This window comes from Malania oleifera, chromosome 6 (assembly GCF_029873635.1).
Source record: "Malania oleifera isolate guangnan ecotype guangnan chromosome 6, ASM2987363v1, whole genome shotgun sequence".
Taxonomy (NCBI): Eukaryota; Viridiplantae; Streptophyta; class Magnoliopsida; order Santalales; family Ximeniaceae; genus Malania; species Malania oleifera.
Window position 1 is genome coordinate 5,217,047 of NC_080422.1, and position 14,951 is coordinate 5,231,997.

Consider the following 14,951-nt stretch of genomic DNA (forward strand, 5'->3'; position numbering starts at 1 on the left):
GTTTTGGATATTTTAATGAGCTCATCAATCACTAAAGCGAAAATATTAAGGCTCAAAGTAGAACATTAATATACACCTATTTTGATGAAAATTCTCTAAACTCTTCTCTTGCAATCCTAGCACTAGTTATTATATTATTAATGACATTTGTATGTCTATTACATAATCCTTTTTTTAAAACTTCTCATAAACTTACCTAGCTACTTTGTCATATGTGTTTTATATGCCAATAAAAACCATATGCAGATCCCTCTTCCTTTTTGCTAAACTCTTCCATTAATTCATGTTGTTGATTTCCCAAATATAAAATAAAATTGATTCTCTTATACCCTCATTTGTAACTTTATTCTTTGTTCAATTATCCTTGCATGACTCATAATTTTACTTCCACAATAGTTATTATAATTTTGAATATCTTATTTGTTTCTATATTCAGGTATTAACACGCTTTTCCTCAAATCCTTTGTTTATGATAGTGCTGAATAAATTTTTTAACCATAAACTTCAACAGTGATATTATTTCGCCCCGTAGATTTTTTACTTTCATATTTTTTAAAAGTCATCTTAACTTCAGTAACTCTATAATTTTTTTTTTTTGTCTTTTCCTCATTTGTTACATCCAAGTTCAATCTTTCAATTTGGTTTTCATTATATAACTTATTTAATTATCTTTGTCACCCTTTCTTTTGTGTTTTCTTTTTTAACCAAGAGATTATGATTCTTATCTTTCGTACATTTTACAGTACTTAAATCTTTACCCTTTGTTTCTTAATTCTAACAAGTTTATGTATGTTTCTTTTTACTTCTTTGGTATCTAATCTAGCATATTAATTATCATAAACTCTTCGTTTAACTTCATTAATGTGTTTTTTTTTTTTTTGCATATTTTCTTGTTTTTTTTTTTAAATACTTTTCAAGGTTTTATATGTTTTTACTATCTTTCTATATTGTATACCAAATTATTTTTGTCCTCATAGTTTTTTGACATTTTGGTCGAACCGTTAACTTTCTTTACTTTTTGACATAATCCAACCACCTTACCCCTTGTTGTTATATCACTTTCTTTGATAATTTCATCTTTAAATTTTACTATATTTTCTTCTTTTAGCATCCACCATCTATTCCTCTTGGCTCTTGCATTGATTTGTGCTACTCATTCTCTTTGTTTTTTATTACGAATATCTAATATTAAAACTTTACGTTATATGGTCAAACTTTTACGTCGAATAACTTTACTATCATTATATGATAAATGATCTCCTCTTCCAGTCGAGTAAAAATATATTTGAAAAAATCTAAAATCGTATTATTGGGCTCATTTTTATTTCCATGTCAATGACCGTACATCCTATCATAACCTTTATTATCCTTCTAATGTGTTAATTCAAATATGTTCATATGAATATTTTTTCAGGTACTGGTATCCCTCGTATATAATACTATACATATTTTCCAAAAAATTGTCTTTTATGATTTTTTGTGAAACCTAGTCAGGAAACATACACACTAATGACATTTGTTATCTCTTGGCCTAAAACCATCTAATTTTTATGATCCCATTCCCATATTCTTTTAACCTTCGCAACATTACCATTTAGATCTTTGTTTATCATTCCTACCCTATTTTTACGTTTTTTCTTTATTCATATACCAAATTTTAAATTTTGATTTTTCGATTTCTCTAATTTCATGTTTGGAGAACGTTTGGATTTAAAGTTGTATTGGATTTGAATAAGATCTAATATAAAATTGTATTTCAAATATAAGATTTGAAATCTATATTTCCAAACATAACATAACTTCCTTTCTCACTTAGTCACTTATTTAGTCTCTTGAATACAAATTATGTTAATTTGTATCTCTTCTAAAATTACCCACCCTAACCCCACAATTATCCACTTTTTGTTACACTCAAATGATATAAGTGTTAATGAATATTTGGTGAAATTCATATCATACGAATCTGACGAATTTTATACTGGCAATTAATTACCTAGCATCAATTTTATTTATCGAAACATATAATCAATTATTTATAGAGATATTTTGAGTCTGTTTAGATTAATGATTCATTTGGGCAAAGAAAATGAAAATAAGGAGAGAACTTATTTTTCTTTTTATTTATATTCTATATAAAATATTATATAAAATGAAAGTATGTTTTACTATGATTAAAAATTAAGAAAAATTAAATATCAATGATGTTTAAAATCATTTTTTTCATAAATTTAGTATATTTTTTATTTTCTTTCTTACTTTTCTTTATAATCAAACACGAAAATGTATTCCTTAATATTTCCCATCCCTTCACTAATATTTTATGAGTTCCAACACGACTTTAAGGTATTTAGTGTTCTAAGATTTTGAATATAACTTTATAACTCAAAATATTCAATATAAATTAAATAATTAAACTATTTCATTACATTCTCGCCACTAAATAAAAACTTTGAATATTAGAAATTCCGAAAAACTAAAGATGGGTTTAGGGTTATATTCAATTCCATAAAAATGAAGATTTAGTAGGGAATTTTATAAATGATATGCAAAAGGTTTGACTTCTAATTTCCGTGGCACCTCAAGTCCAATTCCCGAATGCATGATTCCCAATACCACGTCTTGCTGGCACACGTGTCGAATCCTCATTGGTCAAACCCCCATTGACTGTATTTGTTTACACCTCCTCTGACTTTACACAATCGATTCTCCCACATAAAATCCCACTGGGCCTCAAATCCTTCCAACAGATTTAATGAGATTTAATGGACTCACCGGTTCTCTTCTCTCTCCTCTTTCTCTCCTCCCTCTTCCTCGGCCCGGCCCAAAGCGCGGCCCATCCGGCCTGCCCAGTGGACTACCGCTGCTGCCCAACCGGTCCGCCTGTCCGGTTCCCCTTCCAGATCCGCGGCCTCTATCGGGACCGGTGCGGCTACCCGGGGTTCGACCTTTTCTGTGACTCCCTCAATCGGACGATCCTCAAGCTGGGTTCCTCCGGGGCATTCGCGGTCTCGAGCATAGACTACGTCGCCCAGAACATATGGATCAACGATCCGGACGACTGCCTCCCGAGCCGGCTCCTCCGGTTCAGCCTCATCGGAACCCGGTTCGAACCGGTCAACCCCATGTACTTTAATTTCCTGAACTGCTCCGCCAACGCGTCGATCCCCCCGCGGCAGATTGTGCCGGTTCCGTGTGTCGGCGATGGCGACGGTTTCACCGTGGTGGCGACGCCGTTCCAGTTCGTGGCGGATATTCTGGTGGCGGACGCGCTGTGCGGTAAGGTGGCGCAGGTTCTGTTGCCGGGTCGGCTACCGTTTTATGAATACGCGGTTGGGGATCTTCCGGGTCTCGGGGACGACCTTTTGCTGACTTGGGACAATCCGAATTGCGGAATATGTGAAGAGCAGGGTGGGATTTGTGGGTTCCAGGATGGTGAAGGTTTCAGGATTGAGTGCTCTAATGTTCCTGACCATGGTCAGTATTTTTTTTAACTTTAATATTTTGGTAAAGTTAATATTAGTTTGAACATACATTAGACCAAAGTATTACTTAATTAGTGATTTATTTGTTTGTTCTTTTATATAATTATGGTTGAATTTTTGTGATATATATTTGTTTTTGTTTGGGTTGTGGATGTGAGTAGGGTTCATGGAGTTGGGATTTTTTAGGGTTTGGAGGAAATTTTTTGTTAAAGTTTTTCCTAGTTCACATCAAAGACACCAATCTTCACAAATGCAACCTTAGAAGTTACTAACTTTTAAACCTATGAGCTTTGACTTTATCATGTTGGCAAGTTAATAGCCGTTGGAAATTTTCTATGTTACATTAATCCTAAGACACAGACAACTGCTGATTAAGCCAATATTTATGATGCCTTTAGTGCCTTCTGTTTTTTTTTCCATTTTCCTCCTAAAAGTGAATCCTTCCCAAACTTTCAGTTTTGTGCACCACATGAATGATAGGTGTAAGTGCAAACATGGCATATTCAGATTAGTTCATTTTAAAGAATGCGTTCGCTAAAAGAATTGAAGTGAAAACCGATTTCAAATCCTTAGGCAATATATAAAAATGGAGAAGAATCCGTGTTTATTCTAAATTATTTTTCGAAAAATAGATAAAGAAAAATAACTCTCATTCTCCTAAAGAATAGGGTACTATTTTATCACTTTTTCAACATGCTAGAATGCAGCAGTTCTCTCCATTTCCCAACTTTAATCTCAAGGAACAAGTCAAAGTCAAAGTTCTTGATTTTTTTTAAACTTTTTTTATCATTTTCATCGACAATAATAAAAGAGTATTATTAAAATTAACAATTCAACTAGAACTAGCAAAACCGACTTTGAAGATCACATTTACCAATATGATGATTCGGATGAGAAGCAACTCTATAGTCTGTGGACTGTTTGGGGGATTAAACCTTAAAGAAATATTAGCCAGAAAGGCTCATGCATTTGAAAGAAATAATAAGGTTTGACTAAAATGATTGGCAAACAAATGGATAAAATTCACAAAGTTGGAATAATTGTACCACAGTTAAAACAAACATTGATGAAAAAAAAAAAATGCAACTTTTTAAAAAAGGATTTATGCTAGCTTGGTCAAAATTCAGCGCATATAGAATATTAGAAATTTTTAGAGATAGTTGAACGTGTATCTTAAGAGCTTTTGATCAGTGATAAATGTCTTCATTAATCTTTATTATCAACAAAGAGAAGGTAGAGGTAATTTTTCTGTGTGTTTTGTTTTATTCACATTATTTTAGAATAATCCGTTAGCATTTTTCATAGTTGAAAAAGACAAAAAAAATGTGACACTTAGTGCGCGAGATTGATTTTTATTTTGATAATGTTTGGTTGTTAACCTTCTTGTGGACAAGTAAATATATTTTTCTGAGTAGTGCTGTGCATTAAAAATTTTTCTCGTTGACAGGTAAATACATTTTTTCTGAGCTATGCATACAAAATTTTACTGTAAATTTTAAATTGATATTTATTTATAACAGTGGGGTTTGCTTGCTTGGAAACACACAAATTTATTGGGTATACAATTACTGAATCATAAGATGGCAAGCTTATGGTTTGTTCATTGAAAAATAATGTTCATTTTCACTTTGAATTTTGTAAAAAAATTACAAAAAGATCACTATAATAACATTCTTTTCCCCAAACTTTTTAAACAAATCATGAAGAAGTAAAATGCAAAAGGATATATTTGTAGTATTTTTAAAATAAAAAAAATTAAAAAACTAAAACAATTTTCTACCACTGAATGACCCAATATATAAACCTCTCAATTTTGATCCATTACATTGCTCATGCCCAATTTTCCCTTTCCAGGCCTTTCAAGGAGTACCAAGTATGGGCTAATCATGGGACTTGGAATACCTGGGCTCATTGGCATAATTGGATTTGCATGTCACATCTGCAACAGGATCAGGGCCCAAGGCCGGCGGCGCAACCTTGACATGGGGTTATCCCCCTTCTCATTCTCCTCAGTTGCCCCACAAACTGTTGTGGTTGCGAGAGGCCTTGATAGGTCCACTATAGAGTCCTTCCCAAAGACTTTGTTGGGCCAGAGCCGAAGACTACCCAATCCCAATGACAGCACTTGCACAATATGTTTGTCAGAGTACCGGCCCAGAGAGATAGTCCGGTCCATACCTGAATGCAATCACTACTTCCATTCAAATTGCATAGAAGAGTGGCTCAGCAAGAATGCCACGTGTCCTCTCTGCAGGATTTCAATAGAGGGGGCATCTTCCGTTACTCCTAATACGAGTAATTGAGTTTTGACACCAGCATTGTCATCACCATGGATCATCATCATCTTCGTCGTCCTCACCATCATCATTGTCGATGAACCAATTGTGTATATGCCATTGTATATGATGGAAGTGTAATTAAGAAGGGTAAATTGCAAATTCCTCTCCCAAGTTAATACATATTTTTCTTTACTTTTTGAAAAATGAGCTTGCCTCTTGTCTAATTTGAATTTTACATTTTGTAATATGTAACAATGAAATTTTCATAATTCCCTTTAGTCTTTCCTTTCCTCTTCTAATTAGTTATCAAAATATGTGGAGTGTAGGGAATTTCTAATCACAGCACGGGTACATCTTGAGACCTTATCTATTTGCATTAGTAATGGATGAGCTTTTTAAGAATATCCAAAATGAGTTTCCATTATGTATGTTGTTTGCAGATGATATTGTCTTGATTAATGAAACTAGAGGTTGGATAAGATCTAAGTTAAAGAAAATTTAGAATCTAGATATTCTATAATAAGCAAAAGAAGGCAGAATGCATGAAATGTATTTCATAGAGTTAAACTAGGTTTAAATAAAATGGAGGAGTGTTCATAAACGGTGTCGTGTGATCATTGAATGCCCTTAAAATTAAATGGAAAGTTCTATAGGACAACTATAAGACCAACTATGCTATATAGATTAAAATGTTGGGCAGCAAGGAACATGTCTGGGAAAAAAAAATTGCTGAAATGAGAATGCTAAGGGGGATAAGTTGTAAACTCTAAAAGATAAATTAAGGAATGAACACATTTGTGGAAAGTTAGGCGCATCACTTGTAAAAGATAAGATAAGGCAAGTGTAGTTAGACGCATGCAATGATGGCCAAATAATGCATCTGCTGAGGAGTAGTTAGCTAGTTAATGTTAATGGTAGTGGGATGGGGAGAGGCAGACCTAGACTAACTTGGATTGCGATGGCAAGGATGTGACAGCTCTAGACTTACTTGGATTGAGATAATAGGGATTTGACAGCTCTCCAATTGTGAAAGGGTATTGCATTAAATTGTGCCTAATGATAGAAGCGGTTTCAAGTAGCTGAGCCACCTAGAGGGACTTAAAGCTTGATTGTTGTCGTTGTGTCCTATTATAATTATGCATAGTTTGTAATGTTTTAATAACAATTTGACTCAACTGAAATGATACAGGTTCTAAAATAGATCTGAACAAGAGATTTCAGGACTCAAATTATTAAAATTGAAATTTCAGGAGTTATGTGTAGTTGTGCAAAAATCTAAGGGACTCGTTCTATAATTTACCCATCAAAAAATTATCTTTGCATCTTAGATTTGAGCCTTGTTTCTCCAGGGGGAATCTTTATGAAAGTCTTTGTTTCAGAAAAAAAATGTTAATTTGGCATAATAATTTGGTTTCTTAGGTATCTCTATGTTTTTAATATTTCAGGTTCTCATTTCAAGTCCACCATGATCTGAACTGTTATCTTCAATTCTTCAATAATATACCAACATATGATGATCATAGTTAACCTTTTGCAATCCACTGCATCCTAAGCTCTACAACACATTGCATGAGCTGTCTCGGTATTCTTTTACTTTTATTGTGTTTCTGTCACCACACTGCAATCTAGTTGAGGTTGTTTACACATGCACACTATTTAAGACCTGATTCCATTCTGCATTTAATCTGTGGCATACCCAAAGTCGTGGAGTCTAAAAATCAGAAAGAACTGAAAAAGACATACAAATTCAAAACCAATATAAGTCAGGACATAGGTTTGTAATGTGAACATTCCTCCCATCTGACCATGGTAATTTTGATTTTCTTCTTCATGTGTTTCTGCATTTTGGTGCTGTCTAAAATCAGAAATTGACTGAAATGGATAAATGGTGTAGATTGCATGGCTCATTGATTCAGTCTCTCATACACACACACACACACATATATATAGCTCATTGATTCAGCCTCTCTTCATGAAATCCATATATATATATATATATATATATATATATATGTATGTATGTATTAGGTATACACACAGATACAGTCCCATTCAATATTTGACAAAACATGTTTGGTATAAACTAGTGCCAGGCTTCCGGCTTTGAAGCCCTCAGCAGGTCATATCCAGTGGCCAGCTGGGCAGGCCTCATTTGTCACCAACCCAGGTTAAGCCCAAAGTCATTTATATACACATATATATAGCTCAGATTGTTGTCTACTATAATAGTAGTGGCAAAGAAGTGAAAGAAAATGGAACTAGAAAACTGTAATATGTATTGCATATAGGGGAGGGATACCTTTTCTCTAAGTTTCTAGAGATTTTTTTAAAAAATAATAAATAAAAATATCTTTTCCAGCTTTGGGTTCTATCCCCATCTGAACTCAAATGTGAGCACAGGGAAAAATTTGCTTTCACATTGCTTGAAAATACGCTCACTTGCAGCAACAAATGTTTATCAGCACTGCCGATCACTGGTAAAAAGAAAGATGAGGGGGCTTGCCTTTTGACATAGTCAAACTCTTGTAGGCCATAAAGATGATTTTGTTAAATTGTGTACATGCTTTTACATGTTTTAAAGGAAGCATTGCCTATTGTTATTTCTTGTTGTTTAATCTCCTGTTTAATGGTTAAATTAATATAATTTGCAAAAAAAATTGTGTAAAGTTCTTAAGGGCACATTCAGTCATGGAAAACTGTGTTCATTTTCCATTTTTAAGTTTTCAAAGAATAACAAAAAGGCCACCTTGTTTTATAGTTTTCTAAAGTTTTTTATAGGTAACTTGGAAAACTCCTATTCAAGCATTGGAAAACTAGAAAATAAGCTGGTATTTTATTGTTTTTTTTTTTTTTGGGAAATTGGAAATGGGAAACTAAAAAAATTTCTCCACAATGGGATTTGGTCATTGTTTGCAAACAAAGATGTTGCAATTACCACTAGATAAGTACCTATGATTTGTCATATTATAAGAGCACTTTTTTACCTTTTTGGTTTTGTCATTGCAAGTGGGCTTCCATAGCCATAACAACTATTTTGATTCAGGAGCAACAGTTCCTTTTCTGTCAAATCAATTCAAACCTATTGTATGTTGCTTTGTTGATTCTTCCCCTTTCTTTTTTTCCTTTCTGTTTAAGTTTTTAGTTTATGGATTGCTTATGTATGCTAGTTTGCTTTTATTATTCTCTAATTGAAAATTTTACCATAATTTGATAAAACAGTTATCTTGGTTATTATATCATGGCACATGGCGTATTCACCTAAAACTGACTGTCTAATGATGGATATATAATAATAAATTAATAACAGTTAATAATTAATTAGTTTTTGGATCCTACTTTGGTTCTACAATGGTTTACTAATAGGTCAATATGCAATAATAAATGGAAGAATTACTTTATACTATGAATTTTGGAATAATAATATTATCGTTTTTTTTCCTCTTCTATTTTATTAACCTTTCTCCTTTTGCATTTTTGCCACTTTCCATAAATTTGCTCCTTTATTTATTTATTTAATTGAATGTTGGGCAGACAATATCTAGGAGAGGCAAGAGGAAAGCTAGTTGTAAAAAATATGGCTTTATTTTTTAAAGACCATTTAAATGTTGGACTTAACTGATTCATGTAATTAATGCATCTGCTGAAACTTGCATTTGATTTGTTTCCATGATCTGAGCTTTTGTGAATTAAATGTGTTTAAATTTAAGAGAAGTGGGGGATTTTAAAATTACCTGTTTTTGATAAGATCATGCGCAGAGGTAAGGATCATCATTTGACGTTAGGAAAACCATTGCCAAAGTTGATGTAAGTTGTAACCCTTTTGATCTTTTTTTATCTTCTTGTCTTCATTTTTGGCTACTATCTGGAAACTGCAGATACGCTGTGACTCCATTTACTCCATTCATGGGATTCTCTATACAAGGTCCTACAATCGTCGGTTTCGGGATTGCTGTAAGGCAAGTAGACTCGATCTCCACAATATCAATGAAACGGTTCTTCGATATTTGAACTTCATTACCAGTTAAATATTACTTTCCATTGATCTCGGTAGAGATTTCGGACATCATCTTTCATATGGATATCTCATTATCATTGATCTTTCAATTGCTTACTTCCACACAGAGGGAGTAAGCAAGGGAGTGAAGGTGTTGAATTTCCTCTGAATATCTTTTTCTCATTGGTCCCTTCATTTGATATGCAGATTTATTAGAAAAGGCAAATGGACAATCAGATTGTGGTGGGGGGGTGGGGTGGGGGGTGGGTGTCAGGGTGAGGGTTGTTGACCTCTCTTAGATGCATAATTTTATGATTTCTTTCAGATTTTGTAATCTTGATATATTGTTTGATCTTCGACTTTCTGTCAGAGATTTCTATTAAAATAATTTTAAATTGACAGCACCAAAAATCTAGCCAGTAACCCAAGTTTATTTCCCAACTGTAGTTATTGATTCATATACACCCAATTGCTTTCTAGGAAGTTTGTGATGGATAAAATCCTTGACTACCGCTGTACCTAAAGTATTGAAATGGAGTGTTGTGATTAAAGGGCAATGTCCCCTTTTTTTTTTTTTATATTATTGTTATATATATATATATATATATATATGTATATATATATATATATATTTCTTGCTGTGATTTTCTCTGGAACATGACCAGTTAGAGCAATCAAATTTCATGTGTGAGAAAGCTGACTAAAGAACTTCTTTGTCTATTGCATAGGAGTTTTAGATGATGCGCCATTGCTGAGTTAACATTTTATGCATATTTCTATTGAGATTATTTTTTTAGAAGCTGTATTTTATCTTTTTACTCGATGCTCCCCTCTCTGCTCTGATGAGGAAAAGAGATTCATCTTCTTTTTTTTTTATCTGTATTATATTAATCATCAGAATATGTACATACTACACTGGGCATACCGAGGAAATATATCCCTCAGGATCTCAAAAGATATTCCACTTTCTCAAAGGACATCAGAAAAGAAACATACTCAATACAAAAACAACCCTGGGCATTCCCAGGTGATCCCTCTACTGAAGCATGTAAAGGAATTTTTCATACAAAGTTCTATATACATGCATCTGAATAAACTTTACGATTGCTTCCATCGGTGTGTCTTTGTTCTCGAATTTCTTCTTGTTTCTAAAGTGCCATAAGCAGTACACTGTTGTAGCTAGACAAGCCCTCTTAGCTACAGATTGGATTCCAGTGCCTCTTACTTCCTTTTTCAACCATTTGAGGGCAGCTTTAAGTGTTGTCATCGTTCTTGACCATCCTAGCCAACCCCTTAAATGGTTCCAAACCTCTGCGGTAACTTTGCACCTAAAGAACAAGTGATCTACTATTTCCCTTTCTGAATTACATAAAACACAAGGATTTTCCCTTTCATTGACCTGAAATTTGTCATTCGTCATCAATTTATCTCTAACACTCAGCCACAAAATGAATGAGTGTTTTGGGGTACAGCCACTTCTCCATATAAGGGGAAAACATGGCTTCATCATACCTTTTTCTCTCCAATATTGATAAGCTTTCGAGCATTTCAATTGGTCCCCAACTGTCCTCTGTAATATTTGCTGTTCTGCTTCTACACTATTTCTGCACTACTGCAATAACATATTTTTAATCTCCACAATTTTCTTGAAAAGAGGGGAGTCCTCATGTTTTGAAGTAGCTTCCCATATACTGCCATTCCTGAGGTAAACCTGATTAACCCATTTGGACCACAGCGTTTCTTTCTTGTTGTGTATATTCCATAATGTCTTCGTAAGTAAATCCCTTGAACAGGTCCTTTAATTAATTTTGTTTTATTTTTTCACATGGGCTTGATGCCTATCATATGTAACATGATTTGTATCTGGTTTCTCTCACTTTTGCATCTTATCACTTCATTGTGTATCAGTTTAGAATACCTAATTTTAAATTTGCCTCAGTGCAATTTGCAATTAGTTCTGGGAATAAGTCCTGTAGCAGGTACCATGAAAAACATTTCAAGGGGCCTTGCCTTGCTACTGTTTCTTCTTACCCAAAATCTCCCTGATGTGCCTTCAGTTTCTTTATCCTTCACATCTATTTTGTCAGTGCAATGTGCAATAAGGTCTGGAAAGAAATCATGTAGTGGGTACTGTGGAAAAAGTTTCAAGGGGCCTTGTCCTTACCACTGTTCTTTTTACCCAAAATTTCCCTGAAGTACATTTGTGCATAACTTCTATTTTTAAAGTAATAATAACTGTTGGTGCATCAATGGCTGGTCCTTCTAATTGGCTGGACAGGTGTCATATCACGATGCTCATATTTTACTTAATTGTAATTTCCCATAATTTTCTCATTATACGAGGCTTCAAAGTCTGAAGTTGCATGTGGAACGTGAAAAGAGGGGTTCTTATTGGCAATGCAGGTTTTGGCCCCTCTCAAAAGTTCAATATCTTCAATCACTGCTGTTTCTCTAACTAAATTTAGATGATCATCTAAGTTGGCGACTTTATATTTTTCCTTCTGCATAAAAAGGATGGAAAATTCTTGTTGTAGTTGTGTAAACATTGGTTGGTTTTCTTGTAGTTGCTATCGTTTGTCTTGATGGTTATTTTAAGTTATATACTATCTACAAGTACGTGACTGGTTTTCATGTAAACACTGATCATGTTTTGATGCAAGACTACTTTTTACTTTCGATTGGGTTTTCATTTCTTCAGGCAATATTTTGTTATTGGGTTGTTGATGCAGGATCAATTGACAAAATAGAATCAGCAATAAAATGTTAGAAAATTAAGTGAAAACTCAATTACTCCCAACTTGCTCTCGCTTATATGTATGGCATAGGTGAGTATTTTTTCCCCATTTATTGCTGTCTTTCTACCATTTCTGGCTAGGAACAGTGCATGCTTTTCCAGCATTTTCTCTCAGTTTCTTTTTTAAGTCGGATTTGGGCCTGTTTGGTACAATTTTAAGAAAAAATATCTTCTCATGTCCAAGGGCATCTTTGAGAATCACTTTTCAAGAGTTCTCTTGAAAAGAAAAAGAAAAGAGAAAATTTCGGAACAAATAAACTCCTGTGTTCCTAGTCATGAATGGAATCCACCAATGATTGAACACAATTTTACATTTCCATATTTTTTTTTTTTGTATTTTTCAAAGTGGACATGATTTCTCAAAAACAAATTTGGAAAATAATACCAAAGGACACCAGGTTTTGATATTGTCAAACTATCCCTTCCATTCTCGAACATTTGATTTTATATTCAAATTCTTATATTAAACAAGTGTCCTAATTGATTATATATTCAAATTCTTATATTAAACAAGCGTCCCTATTGGGCTTTTGTGGAGCCTAGTTGCGTTAAATTTGGATGATGACCTGACCTGACCTTTCTTTAATGAGAGATTTTTATCCTAAGACTTAGTCCATGAGCGCGGCTTGGACGTAGGCAAAATTGCCGAACCACGTAAATACTATCTTGTGTGTGTGATTGATTTTTCTTTGGCGTGTATTCTTTTTCTATTTTGTTTCTCACAGGTTTCGGGAATTTGTTGTTAATTCCCAACAACTGGTTTCAGAGCCTAGGGTTAGGTTCGAGTGGGAGCAATGGCAGAGGAAGCAGGAAAGGTGTCTGGAATAGAAAAGTTTGATGGCATAAACTTTGGATTCTGGAGGATGCAAATTGAGGATTATCTCTATGGGAAGAAGTTACATCTGCTGTTTTTAGGAGAAAAACCTGCTACTATGAAGGACAAGGAATGGACTCTCCTTGACAGACAGGTACTGGGAGTTATGTCTAGGTCTGTTGCACACAACGTTGTGAAGGAGAAGACTATAGCAGATCTGATGAAGGCTTTGTCTGGTAAGTATGAAAAACCGTCAGCAAATAACAAGGTACATCTGATGAAGAAATTGCTTAATTTGAAGATGGTAGAGAATGCATCAGTAGCATGGTTCGAAATCGCGGTCGCGGGTAACGTCGCGAAACGGTCGCGGGTGTCGCGGGTCGCGGGAGACGCGGGTGTTACGTAACGGGAAGCGGGCGTAACGGTCGTGAATTTTTTTCACACATGCACAACCATGCCAAATTTAAAAAATAAGCATGAAATCCATTAATACATGATTTTTAATGAATTTTGCAGGCTTTCATTCACTCTACAAATGCTTTTTAATAGGCATTATGATTTTTATATTAATTTTAGTGCGCTGTTTAAAAAAAAAATCATATTTTTTTTTAGTTTACATTAGTTTAATGAGTAAAAAGATGTAGAAATGTAAGAATCAATTAATTAAAGTCATAAAGTTACTAAAAATGAATCAATACTCAATAGACTTAATACTCAATATACACATTACAGTGATTACATATACATGAATTTAAAAAGTGATTAATATCAAATATCAATAAATAGTTGAAAATACATGAATACAATATTACAAATTTATAACATAACTCATGTCACCACCAAAAAGAATGACGTGGAGGGTCTTCATAATTTGCATCTGTATCTTGAGATTGGGATGGGAAATTATCTCCCCATCCTTGTGGAAATACATAGTTAAATGAACCCAAGTTTGCGTCATTTTGTTGTTGCTCTTGAAAATGTACTGGTGATTGAAAATTCTCCCTGAATAATGTCTATAAGTTGGGGCAGGGGCTGGCTTTGGGTAGTGTGTAGAAGAAGACTCACTAGATCCTGAGATTCCTGATCCACTGGGATAAAAATGTGAGTCACGAGATGCATAATGTGGATATGCTGGATGAGATCCATATGATTGTGATGATGAACCATCTAAACCAAAGTCGCCAAAACTACGAACCACACCATATGAATCTTCAGTAGAATCGCTAGGGTCACCACGAGCACTCCTTCTCCTGGGTTGTGAAGATTGGTTCCCTGGAGGAATACCCAAGTCATAATTTTCAGGTATGTCATGTAGTCCATAAGGATCAGAAGGATATATATCCCTTCCAAATGATGTCCCTGTATCATATCCATAATTATATTCTACACCGCCGCCTCCACCACCACCACTGCCACCCCCCCCAACCCCAGCTCCAGCACCACTATTACCATCATCATCACTTGGTGGGCTCAAACCAAGATTGTCATCACTTTGTGTGTGTTCAGGACTTGAACTTGAATCATCATGCGCGTTTATTGGTGGTTGATCACCTCCTTCTGTAGTACCACCAACCTCTTCATTTAACCA

The 14,951-nt window shown here is 34.3% G+C and overlaps 1 protein-coding gene across 2 annotated transcripts; it reads left to right on the plus strand.

The window, feature by feature from the left end:
- Window positions 1-2,701: 2,701 nt before the first annotated feature.
- Window positions 2,702-9,975, plus strand: LOC131158368 (putative RING-H2 finger protein ATL21B). 2 transcript variants are annotated; one of them, XR_009137471.1, is made up of 3 exons: window positions 2,743-3,474; window positions 5,337-5,908; window positions 9,637-9,975. XR_009137471.1 is itself a non-coding variant. In XM_058113197.1 (2 exons), the coding sequence occupies exons 1-2, from the start codon at window positions 2,763-2,765 to the stop codon at window positions 5,783-5,785; spliced, it is 1,161 nt and encodes a 386-aa protein (XP_057969180.1). In that variant the 5' UTR covers window positions 2,702-2,762; the 3' UTR covers window positions 5,786-6,060. The 2 variants fall into 2 exon arrangements, 1 of the variants encoding a protein (XP_057969180.1); XM_058113197.1 differs by lacking the exon at window positions 9,637-9,975 and having other exon boundaries at window positions 2,702-3,474; window positions 5,337-6,060.
- Window positions 9,976-14,951: the final 4,976 nt, after the last annotated feature.

Coding starts and splice junctions, on each gene's coding strand:
- LOC131158368 (XM_058113197.1), top strand. CDS start 2,763: ATGGACTCACCGGTTCTCTTCTCTCTCCTCTTTCTCTCCTCCCTCTTC. Junction 3,475..5,336: donor CTCTAATGTTCCTGACCATG/GTCAGTATTTTT, acceptor TTCCCTTTCCAG/GCCTTTCAAGGAGTACCAAG.